General features: G+C 37.4%; 1 protein-coding gene across 10 annotated transcripts in view; it reads left to right on the forward strand.

The window, feature by feature from the left end:
* Positions 1-2,582: 2,582 nt before the first annotated feature.
* Positions 2,583-19,451, forward strand: part of KHDRBS2 (KH RNA binding domain containing, signal transduction associated 2) — a 656,853-nt gene continuing 639,984 nt past the window's right edge. For 9 of the 10 annotated variants that reach the window (XM_055257497.2, XM_063618794.1, XM_063618798.1 and 6 more), the window contains exon 1: positions 2,629-2,944. In XM_055257497.2, coding sequence (XP_055113472.1) covers positions 2,854-2,944 — 91 coding nt within the window. In that variant the 5' untranslated portion in view covers positions 2,629-2,853. Of the gene's footprint in view, positions 2,945-19,451 lie in introns of all 10 variants that reach the window. The other variant, XM_055257519.2, reaches the window with a different exon arrangement.

Consider the following 19,451-nt stretch of genomic DNA (forward strand, 5'->3'; position numbering starts at 1 on the left):
TAACTTGACTATATTTATAATGACTTGAAGACATTATATAATAAAGTCAGCACTTGGACAGCTCTCTGTGGTATCTTCTTATTAATCCTGTAATCATAGAAAAGATGGCTGTGAATAATAAAGTAATTGTTGTTGCTGGACATTTTAAGAGTTACTACACCCTCTTCATTCATGAAACTGGGTTTCTGCACGTCCCCATCCTCACCATAGGCTTTTAATGTCTTGATATGCTGCAAAGCAAAATGTTATTGTAATGGTAAAATATTTTGTTCTAATTTACATTTATTCGAAAACATTTACAGTTTTTTGCCTGTGGTTGGCATCGTATTCACCATTTACTACTATAGCAAATCGTAGCCACCTCTTTGAAGTTTGAAACATATTTTCCCTTTATATCCCTGTTTCAGACCAGGTGCAGGATGCATGACCCTTCAACTACTAAACATTCTGCACACAGATAAAACAGCAAGAACTTTCTGTATATATACTCAATTCTAAATAATAGCTCCTTTGAAAGTAGTATAAGAATCAGAAAGAGATTAAGAAGCACACCCAGAAAGATACCAATACTTTATGGTCCCCTATTACACTTAGAATAAAATCCAAATAATTTTCATTCATCAAATCCTGGGTGTTTGTACACATCAATCCCCCCCACTTATTGATTCCATTCTTTCCCATATTACAGTAGTCACACTGACCCCAGTCAATTCCAAGTCAGCACAGTTCTTTCCACCACAGGGCTTTTTCAGGGGCAAGTTCCCCTGCTTAGAATGTCTTTCTTTGCACATTGTACACACTTGGTTCATTCTTTTCCATGAGTTTTCACCGTAAATATCAGGTGCTTATCGAGATTGTATGTTTACCCTAGTCAAAAATAAAGAAACTAATGTCTTCCCTTGTATTCTCTTTCTTAACTCTTTGGTTCATTCTTGACATTTATTGCAGCCAACAATGACCATTTCTCTTGTGTACTTGGTTTTATTTATCTTCTCCCATTAGAAAACATCTTTGTGATGACAAGGAATGAATGTGTGTATATCTTGTTCACCAATGTTTCTCCAATTTTAAGTACTGTTCCTAGACTCTTTTCAGTATCCAATAAACATTTGTTGAATGCACACATGCACAAATAAATATTTAACACACAGAAAGGTAGGTTGAAGCAGTATAATCTGGATCTAAATGGTGCTAATATAGAATTGAATTTTAATCTCAACTTCAGCATTAACTAGACATGAGACGATTTCTCTGTTTTGCCTCAGTTTCCATATTTATACAAACAGAGTAAGTAATACTTGGCTGGCATCTTTCAGAGTGCTTCTGTGAGGACATATTGAAATAATCGATGTGAGGCACGTTACATTATTTAAACATCATACAAATAAAAGATAATCTCCCGAATTTATCTAAAAATTAAATAAAAAGGAAAATAAATACAGTAAGGCAAATTGGAAAAATTTCAGCACATTTTATTTGTAGCAAAGTTGGCCCTCATTCTTCCACACCAAAAATAATGGGGGAGAGAAGAATCAGGAAATGACTGCTTATGAAACAAGAACCCAAGACTTGGGGAAAGATTGTTTCCTAGCGATTGAGGCATGCAAGTTATATTTTATAGCCACATTGCTAAAAGAAGGATGGGCTTTGCCTCCACGCTTGGTGATATCATGAGGGTTTAACTTTCCTTTAAATAGAGGTGGGATAATACAAAGTAGCTCAGCAACAGTACCTGGTGAAAGAGACTGGCACATCTAAAACGAAGAGAAAGGGGAAAATTAGAGCAAACGTGGTTACCTATTTTCTAGTCTCTCTTCTACATGTCTTCCCAATTCCTTCACAAACTGTGACTAATGAATTATATTGTTTTTTGGTTTTTAAATTCAGCCCTCCCAACCACCCTTCCACAGATAGGGTCTGAGGAAAGGAGTCACGGATAGGTTACCAGAACTAATTCAATATCCCAATGATTGTACACCTGAAGCATGTCTCTGCACAATATTTCTTAGAGCCGCTTTATTTGTTTATCAATGAACATCTTACTGCGTCCCTGAGATGTAGGTCATTGGAAATATCAGCTGCCGATCACATGCAGTCTTCATTATATTTCCAGACCCAGTGCGCTGCTGATTCCTGCACAACTGGAGTGCGCCTGAGCTGTGTGAGGGAAAGGAGACACCTGTGCCTTAGGGACGCAGGTGAAGTCCCATCTACCTTCCTGAGACTTTCCCTGGCGCTTTTCCACCCTCTCAGTGGCTCACTTCTCATCTCCATCTCCCCAAGGGGAGATGGACTCAGACCTCTCTGTTTAACCCGCGCTTTTCCCGCCCTCTCTCTCCTCCGCGCCTTAGCTGAAGACCCAGGGAGCTCCACAAAACTGGGCATGCCTAATAGCCAGGGAAGGCTTGGGCTGCAAGAAGAAAGCGTTTGCACCTTCCAAGCTCCCCTCCCCTCTGCAGCTGCCTCCTGCCAGTCAGGCGACCCGACGTGCTCTACGGCCCAATGAGGGCCCGCGGCCTTCGCCTGCGCCCCGCCTCTCCTGGCACGATCACCAATGAGTGGCTGGCGGAGGTGGGCCGCGCCCTGTTCCCGCCTCTCCAGCTAAGGCCGCTGGTGTGAGCCGGGGCTCGGCGAGAGCGAGGGACGACGGAAGGGACGGGAAGGTGTGGGCGCGGGGCCACGCAGCCCGACGGCGGGAGTCGCAGGTGCGGGGTGCATGGGCCAGTGAGGACGCACAGAGATCCCTCGCCGCGCGGAGGAGGAGCCGCGCGGGAGCCAGGCGCTGCCCCAAGACCCTGCGTCCGAGCGAGCGGAACCTCGCGCTTCGCCCGGGGACAGTCCGAAGTGCGCGCTATGGAAGAGGAGAAATATTTGCCTGAGCTGATGGCAGAGAAAGATAGCCTGGATCCATCTTTTGTGCATGCATCGCGCCTTTTGGCAGAAGGTAGGACTTGCCCCCACAGATGGGCACAAACCACCGGCTGCCTGTGTCACCCGCGGCTTGGTTAGGGGAGTGAAGTTGGGGAGGGACTCCTCTCGCCGCCTTCGCAGAAACTGTCCCCCTGAAGATGCTCGCCTCAGAGCTCGGGCGGACAGACCCCGTTCTTGGGGCGGACAGCGGTGCTCTTTCTCCACGTCTTAATTTGGAGAAGACCAAAGCTACGGAGATCTAATGGCAGTGGCGGTGTGACCTGTTAGGATCACTGATAGAGAAACCATAAAGTGTAACGCGGTCTACAGGGACATTTTCACTTCGCAGAGGGAGGGGAAAGCAGTTTGGAAGTAAATGGTGATCAATGTAGTGTTCTAAGAGCTTCGTAGCTACAGATTGGTATTTTTATTTTTATTTTTATTTTTTGCTGCATTTAGGAAGTGATTTTTGATACCCTTTAATCAAAGTCTATCCTATGGAAAGTGTTAGAATTAACCTATGCATTAAACTATGCATGTTCTTATATGTATGTTAATGTGGTAAGTAGAGGCTAAAGTGCTTATACATTTATTTTAAGTGTGATGATTGGGTACTCTGTGAGATATTGGTCCCTGGGAACACTCTATAATTGATAACTGTTTTACCAAGTGTGCATTTTCTTTTGTGTACCTGTAATGTTAAAGGAGATTTCCTTCCTAGAGGAACATACATGTCTTGTTTTTTGCATTGCTTTGAAACGTTGTTTTTGAAAAAAGACACACGAACTTTATTAACCGAATTACTCCATTTATGTTATAATAATGCCATCTGAATACTAAAGACACCTATGATATCTGTAGTTACTTACACATGCCTTTTTAAAACATCTGCAGATTTTTTTAGATGAATACTTCATTAATAATGAATTGCTTCATCATCAAATTGGTTATAATGCAGTTTTGTAGCTAAGGTTGTTACGGACTTACATACAGCAAAAAACTAAAAGGGATAACTTCCTCTACCCAAGCTCTTCAGTATTAAAAGATTTTTTTGAGACTTAGTTGTACGAAGGAAGAATAAATTCTGCTCAATATATGATTTAAATAGGCATTAGCTATATTTTTTAATTTATGAATTGTTATTTATATTAACAATAAAGTGTAAGGTATTTTTCTATATTTAAATACTAAACAATTAGGAAAAGATTTATATTCAAAACATGGAACATTGAAATAACTAAACTGTTTTCAGGGAAAAAGCTTGTTTTATAGATAAGTGGGAAGGTGAAATACAATTATGCCTACTACTTTCTTGGTTACTGAATGAAAAAAATAGAAATTAAAGTGGAAAAGTAAAGTCAAGAAAAACGAACTTTTTTTTACTTTCCCAAAAAAGACAACTACATAAAAATAATAGCAAAATGATGAGTTAATAGATGTTTAAGGTTGTTTGAAATGATTTAAAAAGCAAGTCTTACCAGTCTTCAGGATCTTTAATATATTTTGAATAGTCTTCAATATATTTTACAGAAGTTTCTTTATGTAGCTGATAATATGTCTTTAAAGTGAAAAAAAAGGTTACAAATTGATCATTCTCTCTGCCCGCTAATTGGAGTTCTATTTGAGACAAGTGGCTCAAAGATTAATTCATCAGTCATTAATATGAGTTGTACTTGAAGACGGCCAAGCTAAAAAAATGCATACAAGAAACTCTTAACAGAGTGCATAAGTATTTCTGTGGCTGGTAAAACAGTCAGAGAATGCACTTGGTTCCTTAACATTTTATCTTTCCTAGGAACTTGATTTCTTGATATAATACTTAGGAACATGTTCTGATGTACCTTGTAATTTGATTTTTTCCCAGCAGGGGGAAGCATGCCCTGGTTTTGTAAAGAATTAGAAGGAAAAGCTCCTAAATAGAGAAAAGCATCTAAATAAGAAACAAAGAGGGTACCCAAATTTCAGAGAAATCAGAATGAGGAACAGAGAATGGAGGAGGTTATAATAATCTTGGAGTACATACAGAGTTATGCAAAAGGATGCATAGGTTTTAGATTAGCTCTCTGTACCAGGGGCTCTTTACATGTGCTAATTAAAGAGTGTAAGATGATTGTTTTTGGAATCTCAATAATCTTAATGTATATTTTATGGTATAGATCTTTCGTTATCTTTCCAAAGGCCAGTTGCCAAGATGTCCACGCTTAGTTTCAGATCTCTATAGAAGAGTATCGTTGAGATGATTTTATTTCTCATTCCTGAGAATGCACTGATTGAAGGGAGTGGCTATAAATAAACCTGACATAGATATTCATTTGGAAAGAAGGTGCAAAGTACATTTCAGTCAGTACTGTGCAGACAGTGTCAAGCCTGAGTGAGTAATAAAAATGATACAGATGATTCAGTTCTTCAGAATGATTTTCCGGAAGCTAATATATATAAAGGCAGTAATATAAACCAATGAGCTTTCACAATGATTTATTTTGCATTTTGATTGGTGATAGATGCAAATCAGTGCTCAATTGACAGTACTTCATGTAGAATTGAAGGCTGTGGGGTTGAAAGTACTAGTTGGATGTTTATTTGGGTTTTTTTGGGGGGTCCATTGTACTTTGTTTTATTTCACTTGTTTCTGCTGTGTGTTTTCAATGAGAATGATTTCAGTTGATTGTTACTCAGAAGAGATCTTGAATAATGTAGTTTGAAGTTTGTTTATAATATGCTTAAATAGTCAAAATAATGTTCATCCTGCAATTATAATGTTGCTTAGTTATCCACTTGTTATGGTAGGTGCTTTTGAATATGATAAAACAGCAAACTCAGGACTATCCTTACAGTTCTACTCAGTGTCTGAATTTGGTTGCCAGATGAAATTACATGAGTTTATTTATATCTTTTCTGCTTCTGGGAAGTGCATTAAACTGTGAATCTAGATACCTAGATTTGAATTCCACTTTAACCTCATCTGAATCTAGGTAAGCTTTCTTTCCCTGGGCCCAGTTTCCTTGTCTCTCAAATTAAGGAGTTGGACTAAGTGATGTATGTGTTTTTTTTGCAATTCTAATTAAGTCTCAGACTACTGATGATACAACGAAGTGATGTTTGTATATTCGGAACAAAAATTCAATGGCTGCACATTTTTGAAACTTTTTTCATTCTTTCCTAGTTTAATGATTAATAATATATTTATGGCACTAAAATGTAATTTGAGGCATATACTTTATTTTGGGTACTGGGGACAGATTTATGTTCTTAAGTCTATTGAACTACTATTAATGTTTGAGGCCAAAAATGTATATACATGAAAATATTATCTGGAAATATTCTATGTCTGCTGACAGACATAGATCTGTTCAGATTTATGTATTCAATTATGGTGATTCCATACTCTTAGGAGCATCATAAATTTTTGTCCAATTGAGAGAGGTTTGGGGAAGATTTCCTAGCCTGAAATCCTTGCAAGCACTGAAAGAATCATAACCGTTTTGGTTGACTCATTATATGAGGATGTCAAATATTGCCAAATACTCCAGCAGTTCGAATGGTTTTCAAAAAACTGTAGGTGCTATTTTCAAACTTTAGTGAAAAGTTTGACCTGCCATCTAGACTTGGCCTTTATTTCTGCAGATATAAATGAGATCTTAAAAATATTAAGAAAAGAGGGATTAATACCACAAATGCAAACTTGTGAGTTAACTACATTTAGATTATCAATAAGAACCATTTATTAGTTAGATCATGTTTCTGAAATATTTTTCATAAAGCTTGATAAGTTTTTAAATTAAGGAAAGTTAGTAGTGTAATGTCTAAAACAGCTTCTGGTTAAAAAATAGTTTTCCTGTGACTCTTTAAAATGACTTTTCTTTTGATTAATGTAATCAACTTTTTCTCCCAATAGACTTGGGATAATCTTACTTATGTTTCTTTTTTTTTTTTTTTTTTTTTTTTGAGACGGAGTCTTGCTCTGTTGCCCAGGCTGGAGTGTAGTGGCGCGATCTCGGCTCACTGCAAGCTCCGCCTCCCGGGTTCACGCCATTCTCCTGCCTCAGCCTCTGGAGTAGCTGGGACTACAGGCACCCGCCCCCACGCCCAGCTAATTTTTTGTGTTTTTAGTAGAGACAGGGTTTCACTGTGTTAGCCAGGATGGTCTCGATCTCCTGACCTCGTGATCCGCCTGCCTCTGCCTCCCAAAGTGCTAGGATTACAGGCGTGAGCCACCGCGCCCGGCCTACTTATGTTTCTTAAATACAAAACAAACATGGGCAAAAAATTAAATTCAAGTTATCTTTGATCTTCAATTAAGAGAATTTATGATATAGTGGAAAATGTCTACGTTGACAAGAAAAACACTTGGGAGTGATTACTGACACTTCTACCTACTGGGAAATATAGGCTGTGTCATTTTTTTCCACCTCTCTGATACTCAATTTCTTCATCTATATAACAGGAAAAGTAATACCTACCAGGCAGGGTTCTTTTAAGATGGAAAAAAACAAAAGCAAAAACAAAAACAAACAAAAAACAACTTCTGCTTGTGATGCTTGTGATAACATAAGCCGTATTTTAACAATTTATTTTATTTTATTTTATTTTATTTTCGAGACAGAGCCTTGCACTGTCACCCAGGTTGGAGTGCAGTGGTGCAATTTTGGCTCACTGCAACCTCTGCCTCCTGGGTTCAAGCAGTTCTCCTGCTTCAGCCTCACAAGTAGCTGGGATTACAGGTGCGTGTCACCACAATCGGCTAATTTTTGTATTTTTAGTAGAGACGGGATTTCACTATGTTGGCCAGGCTGGTCTCAGACTCCTGACCTTGGGATTGACCTGCCTCATCCTCCCAAAGTGCTAGGAATACAGGCGTGAGCCACTGTGCCCGGCCAATAATTTTTATGTGTATAACAAAAATATAAGCAGAAATTAAACAACTATAACATGATGATGCACCTCAATTTGAGAAAATAAGTAAAATAAACACTGCCTTACTTTAGATTACTGCTGAGTTACATTTGAACTCATAAAGCAAATTATGAAATAAATTACCTTATGAAAAAGGATTACATTGAGGGTTTTAAAAATATCATGTTTAGTAAATGATCACTTGTCAGTCTTTAACCATGAGCTTGATTAGCCCTGGTCCTATTTATTTCAAGAGTAATTTCAGACCTGTTCAGGCTTCCTCTTAAACCCACATGTTCTTCACTCTCAGCAGGTGATTTCATCATCTGTTTTATTGGAGGAAATGGATATCTCTCTTCTGCTATTCCTCAACCTCCTACCACCTAAAAACTTCCATAGCCATCGTCATTGTCTTTCATTCCCAGAAGACCGAATGTTTCTTTTCTTCAAGGTTGACTTGCCATCCATATCCTTGACCCAAATGCTCTTCATCTTTGGACTCATTCTGTAGTTAAATCCTTTATTTGTATCTCCTACTCTTTCTCCCAATCGACACTTTCTTTATAGCAGCTGTTAACATGATTCAATGTGAATAATTTGAAGAAATAGAATACTTCTTTCACTTGCCAGAAATATTAAAAAATAATCTCTCTTGACATTTGTCCTTCCTTGTTTCCTTCAAACTTCTGATAATACTACTAACTATAAACTAGCTGCCTCACTTTCTGAATTTACCTTTTTAAAATTATTTGGTTTGGCTTCTGTCTTCATCACTGTCCTGAAAGTGATGACCCTAGTGACAGAATAATCTCATAATTGCCAAATCAAATAAATTTTTTCTGACCCCTCATCAAGTCTCTTGGCTGCACTTTCCACTATTGACCTTCTTCTGATTTCTTTCCATCTTCCTTGTCTTCTGGGCACTATATTCTACTGGCTTTACTTCCTTCTTTGACCGTTTCTTGCGCTCATCATCCTTCATTTCCCTCCTTCCCACACCAACACACACAATGCTGTCACAGTAATTCATTTAAAGTCTCACCATGTCACACTTCTTAATAATTTCCATTGCCTGCAAGGCGTAGTCTATACCCCTTGACGTTCTTATAACACGCTTACCTCTCTAGAAGCATCTCTTCAGCCTTTCTGCTTAATTTCTCTCAGGTATACCAAACTGCTTATAGTTCACTCTCTACACTCCCTTGACATTCCCATACCTATTCACAGAAAGCTAGATATTTTCCCCTCATTTTCATAATGAACGCCTCTAGATCACTGTCCAAACTGTTATTTTAGAATGATCAGGTTGTGCCTGTCTCTCTCACCAGAGAAACAGCTCCTCTCTGTCTCTTCTTGAGGAGCAGAACTAAGTCTTTTTCATCATTATATTAGCAGCACTTTTCACAGTGCCTGGTATGTGATGGTGCCAGGTAGAGGCCAGACAGGCTTTTCTCCATCAGATTTCAGAACCTGCCTCCTGTTGACCCCTCTGCTACCTCTTCCGCATGTGATAACACTTGCTCTTCTCTCTGTCCTCTCCTCTTTCTAAGGTGTTGCACATGCTAGGACCTCGCTTTAGAATGCCCTTTCTAGCTTCTCTCCATGATTATAATTTATCTTCATCCAATAAAACTGGGTACTGCTATCCCTTCTTCTAGGAAGCCTTACGTAATGGCTTCTCATCTAATTCATTATAAATTAAGTGCACTTCTGGTTTTATTTTCAACCTATCCACCACTACTACATTGCAACATGCAATTCTTTTTGATCTTGATTGTCTCCCCCTCTAAGCTTGAGGGCCATACTATGACTTCTGTCTTTGAATTTTTAATGCTTGCCTTCAGTCTTATATGTAGAAGGCCTCAATAAATGTTTCTTAACTGAATCATGCTGACCTCATATCTTCCTTTTTCTCCTACCATGTGTTTAGAAGATTATCTCCAGAAACAATTTTTCAGTATTTTCAGTAATTCTGTCATTTACAATGATAATACCAATTCAGTCATATTTTATCTTTGCATAATTCAAAACCTCAGGAGGCCACTTTGAAAGTTTCCGTTTGTTTTTAAGTCAATTTTGAAAAATTATTCATTTGCAGGAAGTTAGAAAGATAGTACAGGGAAGTCCTTCTTTACTCTGTGAGGTATCTGAGAATCTGCCCATTTGTTTCTTTGTTGTTTGGATTGAGGCTTTGTGTGTGTGTGTGTGTGTGTGTGTGTGTCTGTGTGTCTGCTTTTTATTTATTTATATTTATTTATTTATTTTTTTTGAGACAGAGTCTCGCTCTGTCGCCCAGGCCGGAGTGCAGTGGCGCGATCTCGGCTCACTGCAAGCTCCGCCTCCCGGGTTCAGGCCATTCTCCTGCCTCAGCCTCCTGAGTAGCTGGGACTACAGGCGCCCACCACCACGCCCGGCTAATTTTTTGTATTTTTAGTAGAGACAGGGTTTCACCGTATTAACCAGGTTGGTCTCCATCTCCTGACCTTGCGATCCGCCCACCATGGCCTCCCAAAGTGCTGGGATTACAGGCGTGAGCCACCACGCCTGGCCGTGTCTGCTTTTAATACTTCTGAGTTGCCAGCTTTTCTAGCACTCAGTCTGGCACATATGCGGCACAAAGAAAATCTAAGAAAACAATTGGAATGTCATTCCCGAGTCTTGTGATACTGAGACAATTGGCCTCCTTTTTTCCACTTTCTAGAAAAGAAAGTCTTCTTATGTTTATCTGTAATGTCCCATCCCCATTCATTTATGTGTTTTAATTTATATTTTTATGAAATTTTCTTTTGAATGAATATTAGGCCTTGTACATTAATATTAATATTTCATTAACTAGTTATATAGGAATGAGCATGACCATGATCAATTCATCTAGATAATGGACACAGTAATATTCTCTATATTTATCTCATTTTAAGGTTTTTTAATGGCCTGGTACCTGAGAATGGGAACAGTTTTTCTCAGTTTCTCTTTATGTACACAGTCTATAGTGAAGCTGTTTGTTCCCACAGCAGCTGTAGAAGGGGAGGAAGTGAGGTTTGGAGGTAATTTTTAGAAACCCTTGGAAATAACTGTGTAGTATCATGAGCTTTCCTTTTGCACTTATTTGAACACTGAATTTGATCTTTCTTTTTGGTTTGGCTATATTATAAGAAATGTATCTTCATTGGAATTATATTCTGACACCAGTTTGATTTTCTAAAGCTATAAACCGTGTAATATTTAATATATTTCATAGATCAAAATTTGTTACTATTCCCCACAAACTGCTGAATTCCAATAAAATAAACTGAATTTGGAATTTTTTTAGACGTGGAATAACTACTAATAGTTGATATTCTACATTAATGTTAGCAAATATCCATATTATATGGCTTCCTCAACTTCTCGAGTGCGGAGTTCTGTAATGATTGCATCTTTTATTTGCCAAATACTTGCGAGGTCACGGCCAAGCATCCTCTTGCTCCACTGTTATTAACTTTTTTGGGGAAAAGAAGTCATTTTTTAGCACATCCTCCATTTGACTCACAAACAGTACTTCCAAAAAGATTTTGCAGTTTAGAGAGATAATAATCATAAAAGCATTAGGCTATTTACCTTATATTTTAGTTATACTTTGGAGGATTAATTCCATCAGACTAGTACTCTACTGTATTTGACTACACAATCACATATACCCTTGAATGTGCGTTGGTAAAAACTGCATATGCGCTGGGCACGGTGGCTCATGCTTGTAATCCCAGCACTTTGGGAGGCCGAGGCGGGTGGGTCACGAGGTCAGGAGATCGAGGCCATCCTATCTAACACGGTGAAACCCCATCTGTGCTAAAAATACAAAAAAATTAGCCAGGTGTGGTGGCGGGCGCCTGTAGTCCCAGCTACTCGGGAGGCTGAGGCAGGAGAATGGCGTGAACCCGGGAGGCAGAGGTTGCAGTGAGCCGAGATCACGCCACTGCACTCCAGTCTGGGTGACAGAGTGAGACTCTGTCTCAAAAACAAAACAAAAAAACAAAAAACCAAAAAACTTCATATGATATGTGCTATTAATAAATGAAATATCAAATGTTTAATTTATGGGGTTTATAATCTATAGGGGATTCAACTACATATATAGAGACAGATATTTATATATATACATATATGATATAAATAAGTATATGGAAGATCTGATAGATTTTACAGAAATTTTAGAGACCACTGATATAGGAATTCAGAGAAAGTTATAACTTCTGTTGTTTATGGTAATGAGATATTTATCATTATTACCGTTATCATCATCTCAACATTTATTGTGAGTTTACTCTTTGCCAGACACTGTACTATATGATGCATTACCACAAGTAATCTACCCACCAATCTTATTGTGTGGTTATTAGCATTCGTTTTGCAAATTAAACAAATTAAGGCTTAGATAAATTAATTTATATCAGGTCTCACAGCAAATAAATTGTAAAGTTGAAACCCAGGCCTTTTCACCCAGATGCCACGTGTAATCATTACACCACATTGTCTCCTGTGATAGAGACCCAATGTTAGGCTTTGAAAGAATGCCAGATATTAGTATGCACATTTTATCTAGAAGATCAATGTTGTTGTTGCCATTAACTTCTAAAATATGTTTCTGAATGCCAATATTGGATGAATTATTATATGATATCATAAAATATAAGTATAGCTTATAAAAGTCAAATAAGTTTATAAATGGGGGAATTTACCTTAGTACAGAATTGAATTAAAGATCATCAAGACAGCCTACATTTTCTGAATGACTTATATTGACTGCTTTTTAGAGAGCTTAGTGATGTGGTGGCACAGCAGAGGAAACATTTCAGACCTCTTTTGACCCAAAAAGTGGTTGGATAATTTTGTGTGGTTTGCTGAGGCATTTTTTCCGTACATTTTTTAGAGAACTGCTTACATTTCCTGAATTCTTCTAGAAACAAAGAACAAATATAGGCCCTCTCTTGTGTCTTGAGGCGGTCAGAGTTTTGTTTAACATTTAGAAGTGAGCAAATTTTACATTTGATCAGAAACAAGACAATATAGCTTGATTTAAATGTTGTCTGTATGTTCTGAGGTATTAAAATTTAATAACTTTGAAACAGATTGGCTGGTGTTATTGTACTGTTATCAGAAATGCCACGATCGATGTTTGTTTCCTTTAAAACATTAGAGATTAGATTTTACTCTTCTTACAGAAAACCAGAATAAGTGTGTTTTCTCTAGAGTGTAGATATTTTTAGCAGGTTCATAGCGTTGTATGCTAGATAATCATGAGCCCTGACTGCAACTCAGGAAAGGGAGCTTCTGTGATAGAAACACAATAAAGAGGTGGAATGAGAAGAATTTTGTTTAATTTTGAGAAGAAGAAAGGGGTGACTCAAGTAATGGCTGCTTTTACTGAACATACACAGTGGCTTAGGTCTTTATATTCTGAGAGGCAGCTAATATTATCCCAGTTTTATAGGAAAAGATAAAAAGGAAGATTACAAGGTAGTACAATCAATTTGGATTTTTTAAAAAGCAATAAATCAGAGGTTAGGCAAATGTCCAATAAAAGTGTGAAAGAGTATCAAAAAGCAGCCACTATACATTGAAACATTAAACAGTATTAAAGAACATAACTTGTTTAAGGGAATAGCAAAATCTTGCTTTAATAAACTTTTAGAAGAGTGAACTAACTAGGTTACTGCAGAAATTGTTGTTTCCTTTAAAACCATTTTCTCCAGGAAATTTAAGGAATTTTTTTCTGGAATTTGATTTACATCCACCAGTACATTCATTTTATAAAAGAATACTATAAAATGCAAACAGTAGATGAATGACTAAATAATAGAGTACATTTACCATGATGTTTATACCTGTAAATGATAAATGGAAAGACATTAGTAAGTGTAAAATTGAATTAAGAATCATGCATGTCTCTAGACAGTTTAGGTTTTTTTTCTGGCGAAAAGTAGAAGCCACTTTTTTATCCATCCAAGACCTTGTGGAAAAGGGGGCCTTTAAGGAATTGTGGGAAGATGAAAGAACATTTGGTATGTTAGGCAGATGGCATTTTATTATGATATTGCTTTGGAATGGACTTCAGTATGACAAATGGTTATGTATTAAGCTAGTCTTCTGAAATTACTGAAAGATTGGATATTATGTCATCTCTACATAGGGAAAATCTGTTAGAATAAAACATTATGATAATTAAAAGCAATTTAATTAAGTCAGATAAGTATTTGGAATGAGTTTCAATAAACCAAATGGTTTCCCTTTGAGTAAAATGAGTGGAATATATATATATACACACACACACATATCTACATATATACCTATATATGTATGTGCGTGTGTGTGTGTATTTGATGAGCGATATATGTATATATTGTGTTTGTTAAGCATACATTAATTGGGAATCAAAGAGAAGGGATACAGGCTTGGCCCAGTTGGTTCTTATTGTTTGTGTTTTTTATTACTATCTGAGACTTACATTTAGTTTGAGGAGGGGGAAGGAGATACATAAAAATCTACATAATACAATGATAAGAGAAGTAGATGATGCTGCAGGAGTTTGGGGCAGGACACCTACACAAGCCTATGGAGTTGAAAGGCTTCCATAGGAAGGGGCATATTAGTTGAGATTCTACAAATAAGTAGAATATGACCAGGATTCAGTGATGAAGCAGCTGTAAATTGGAGAGAATTATACATGGATATGGTAAACAACATCTCTAAAATCTGACAAGAAAGAGAATATTTATTCAAATTGGTAGAAGTTAAGCATCATTGGAGACATAGTAAAGGAGAAAGAATCAAGAAGAATGTGTCTAAAGAGAGTGGTAGAGGCTTATCACACATACCTTGTAAAATATGTTAAGAATTTTGGATTTTATGCTACAAGCAATGGTAAAAGTCATTGAAAGGTATTAAAAAGGGGCAAGTGTGGTGGAGTTTTATTTAAAGTATAATGTAGCTGCATTGCTGGAGACTGGATTGGATAGGTACAAGAAACGGGCAGGCCATCAGGTAGCTACAACAACAGTTCGAGAGAGAAGTTACAGTGGCTTGGATTCAAAAAACGATATCATAGGGAAAAGTAGACAGATCTAGGGAGGCTGAGGCGGGCAGATCACGAGATCAGGAGTTCAAGACCAGCCTGACCAATATGGTGAAACCCCGTGTCTACTAAAAATGCAAAAATTAGCCAGGCGTGGTGGTGCATGCCTGTAGTTCCTGCCACTCAGGAGACTGAGGCAGGAGAATCGATTGAACCCAGGAGGCGGAGGTTACAGTGAGCTGAGATCACGCCACTGCACTCCAGCCTGGGTGACAGAGACTCCATCTCAAAAAACAAACAAAAAAAAGAATTGCAAGTAAAATGAAAAGTGTTGGGTTGGATAGAGGGGCTGAAAAATAAAGGGTGATCAAGTTGGCTATCTTGGTTGCTCGTTGGTAATTAGTTAATGACAGTGTCAGTTACTGAGATATTTATTAAGAGAAAGTTAATGCTGAGTTCAGTTGGATACACGCTGAAGGGACTGTGAAGTGTTCAAGTAAAAACGCAAGTGGAGAGCTGGGTCTGGAGAAAGATGGTGCTGCAGGTGATGGTTTACGTTTTACTAGCATCTAGGTGATAACTGACCTTTGGAGTAGAAAAGAGCACCCTGAGAGAGCATATAAAGTGCAGTAGAAAGGAGACTTCGGATAAAACTCTGAGGAATATCAGTATTTAAGGGAAAGACCGGAGAAAACTCATCTTCAAAGTTGACTAAAAGGACTTTACTAGAACGTAGGTAGGAAAGACCAAGTAATTTCAGTATCGGGTAAATAGGGTATTTGAAGAATGAGGATTTATTCAATATTTTCAAATGTTGCGGTAGATCAAGTAAGACAAGGAGTAAGAGCCTCTAATGGATTTGGCAACAAAGAACAGACTGAGAGAAGGGTTGGACAAAATCTCTTATTTCTGCAAGTTGAAGAATGAATAGGAAGTGAGGCTATGAGAGAAGGTAGGAGAACTCGCTCAAGAACTTTGACTTCATAGGGGAGGAGAGCTAGGAGTAGGTAATATGTTGAACTGTATGAAATTGATAATATTTCATCATTTTGACCTGAAAAAATAGCAATTTTATGTGATTTAATTTATAAATGGGGACAGTAGAATAAGAGAGGCATTTGAGGGTAGTGGCTGAAAACAGATGCTGAAGCTAGATTCCCTAAGTCCATTATTTTTTCCTAGAATTAAAGACCCATGTTATTCTGAGTGAGGTACTTTAACTTCTATATCCCTTTGTTTCCTCATGTGCAAACTGGGTACACTCTTAGTTCTAAACTGAAAAGATAATGACAGCTGCATATTGTTTCTTTTGCTCACTGTAAACTACAACAGAACTCCTGTAGTCACCTATTCTCTATATCTCCGTTCTTCATCCCGTCTACTTCCACCTTTCTAACTTGCTCAGTGTAATGTGGAACATCCTTTTACAAAACTACATATGATATTATAAAATTGTAAAATTAATTCTGTTCTGGGAATCCTGAATCTTTTCCTCTCTCAAATCCATTGTAGGCATCTGCTTTTTCCTTTGACAATTCTTACCGACATTTTGGCATATATGATTTTGCTGACCACTCACTGCCAACATCTTGATACTTTTTTCCTTTGTATTTTTCCCCAATACTCAATACAGAAATTTACTGCCTCCATTGGGGTCAGTGAAGCTGTGATCCATGGTGAGCATGAGATGGAATGCCTCAGTGGGCATGCTGTTGGATCCTTATTGCTTCTTGTAATGTGAGCATTTCTCTTACTGAGGATATAGTATGAAAAGATAAATGTATTATCTTTTAACGCAGCCTGCTACATAGGTCTGTTTCAGTATTGGAGGAAATCATGACTGTGTTGGACCTAAGAAAAAGGATGTGCTTGTGTATCATTTCAAATACAGTTATTTGTTGCTCAGTGCCAAAGATCTATTCTTGGAAATGTGTCATTAGGCGATTTCATCATTGTGTGAACATCAGAAAGTGTACTCACACAAATCTAAATGTACCACACACCCAGTCTGTATGGTACAGCTATTGTTCCTAGGCTACAAAGCTGTACAGCATGTTACTGTATTGATTACTGCAGGCAGTTATAACACAATGGTATTTGTATACCTAAACATAGAAAAAGTACGGTAAATATACAGTATAAAAGATAAATAGTGGTACACCTATATAGGGCATTTACCATGAATGGAGCTTGCAGGACTGGAAGTTGCTCTGGCTGAGTGAGTCAATAGTGGTAAGTGAAGGTGAAGGTCGAGGACATTACTGTAGACTACTGTAGACTTTATAAACACTAAGTTAGGCTGCACTACATTTATTTTAAAAAAATTATTTATTCAATAATAAATTAATGGCTGACTATAACTTTTTTACTTTATAAGCTTTTTAATTTTTAAAAACTTTTTGACTTTTTGCAATTAGCTAAACAAATATCTTTATATCTTTATTCTGTAAGCTTTTTTGATTTTTAAATTTATTATTTTTTTTTTACTCTTTAAACTTTTTTGTTAAGTAAGACCCAGCTACACACATTAGCCTAGGACTACACAAGGTCAGGATCATCAATTTCACCGTCATCCACCACCCTACATTTTGTCCTACTGGGAGGTCTTCAGGGGCAATAACACATAGGGAATTGTCATCATCTATGATAATCATATCTCCTTCTGGAATATCTCCTGATGGACCTGCCTGTGCCTGTTTAACAAGTAATTTTTAAAATATGTAAGTTGAGGAGCATATTCTAAAATAACAGTAAAAAGTATTGTATAATACATACATAAAATAGTAACACATTTATTATTATCAAGTATTATGAACTATATGTGATTGTGTGTGCTATACTTTTATACGACTGGCAGCACAGTAGGTTTGCTAACACCGGCATCACCACAAACACATGAGTAATGCATTGTGATAGATTTTTGGATGGCTACACCTTAGGACTTTTTCAGCTCCATTATAATCCTGTGGGACCACCATGATGTTATATGTGGTTTATTGTTGATTGAAACAACATTATGTGGCATGTGACTATATATACACACACGCATACATATTTATTCATACATAAACATACCCGTGTGTGTATATGTGTGTATACTACATATATACTTAAGGTTAAACATAACTTTCTGACACATTTATTATAATTTGTGTGTGTATATGGAATTTGTGGATTTACCAGGTCATTATATAAAATGCATTTCTTACTGTGGAATATGGTAAAAATGCTGAAAGCTACTGTTATAGTAGAAAAAACATGGTAGGTAAAGTCAAAATATTACTGTTTGAGTGCCAGCTCTGCTAATCTGGTAGCTTTGTGACAGTGAGCCAATTTCTAAATCTCTTTGAGCCTTTCTTTCCTCATCTATGACATAGGTTCTTACCAACGATCTCATAGGTCGTCCAGTCATCTCATGAATCCTATGCAAGTGTATATGCAGTATTCATCTGATAGCAGAAATTAATAAAGATTTTTTTCCTTATCTACTTCACTTTGGTTTTCTTACTTTAAAAAAGTTGAGGTAAAATATATAAACAGTGAAATGCAGTTTTTAGGTATAAAACTTAATGAGTTTTGGTAATTGTATAGTCTTGTGTGAACAATACCCGTGGCAAAGTAGAGAATATTTCTGTCAGCCCAGAGACTTCCTTTGTGACCCCTTTCCATAACCTGCTGTCTCAGTCTTTTTTGTATTGCTATAAAGGAATACTCAAGGCTGAGTAATTTATAAAGAAAATAGGTTTATTTGGCATACAGTTCTGCAGGCTGCACAGGAAGCATAATACCATCATCTGCTTCTGGTGAGGACCTCAGGAAGCTTCCAGTCGTGGCAGAAATGGAAGAGGGGCTGATGTGTCACATGGTGAGAGAGAGCGAAAGGTGGGTGGGTTGCGGGGGGAGAGAGAGAGAGAGAGAGATGGGATTCCACACCCTTTTAAACAACCAGCTCTTGTGTGAACTAATAGAGTGAGAACTTACTCTTTACTGTGGGAAAGGCACCAAGCCATTAATGAGGGATCCACTCCCATGGATCCAAACACCTCCCAGCAGACTCCAACTCCAACATTGTGGATCACTTTTTAACGTTAAGATTTCGGAGGGGACAAATATTCAAACTATATCACCTCCATTTCCTTTAGGAACCACTTATTCTGATTTCTGTTATTAGAGAAAACTTTGTTCTTCAACTTCATATGAGTGGAATAATGTAGTATATACTCTTCCTTTTTCTTAGGTTCAGTGTATCTTTGACAGTCATCCACGTTATTGCATTTATTAATAGTTTATTTCTTTTATGGCTGAGAAGTAGAAGTACACCATTGTACAAATATGTCCCATTTTGTTTATTCAATATCATGAATGTACATATGGGCTCCTTTCAGTGTTAGCTGATTATAGATAAGTTGTTATAAAAGTTCATGTGCAGGATTTTTATAGACATGTTTTCTTTGCATGGAGTGTAATTGCTGGGTCTTAGAGCATATATATGCTTAACCTTTTATTATAATATATGGAATTGCCAAACAGTTTTCTAGAATGCTTTTACTATCTCACTCTGTTACCAGTGATGTATGAAAATTCTGGCTGTTGCATTTCC

Source organism: Symphalangus syndactylus, chromosome 2, assembly GCF_028878055.3.
Source record: "Symphalangus syndactylus isolate Jambi chromosome 2, NHGRI_mSymSyn1-v2.1_pri, whole genome shotgun sequence".
Lineage (NCBI taxonomy): Eukaryota > Metazoa > Chordata > Mammalia > Primates > Hylobatidae > Symphalangus > Symphalangus syndactylus.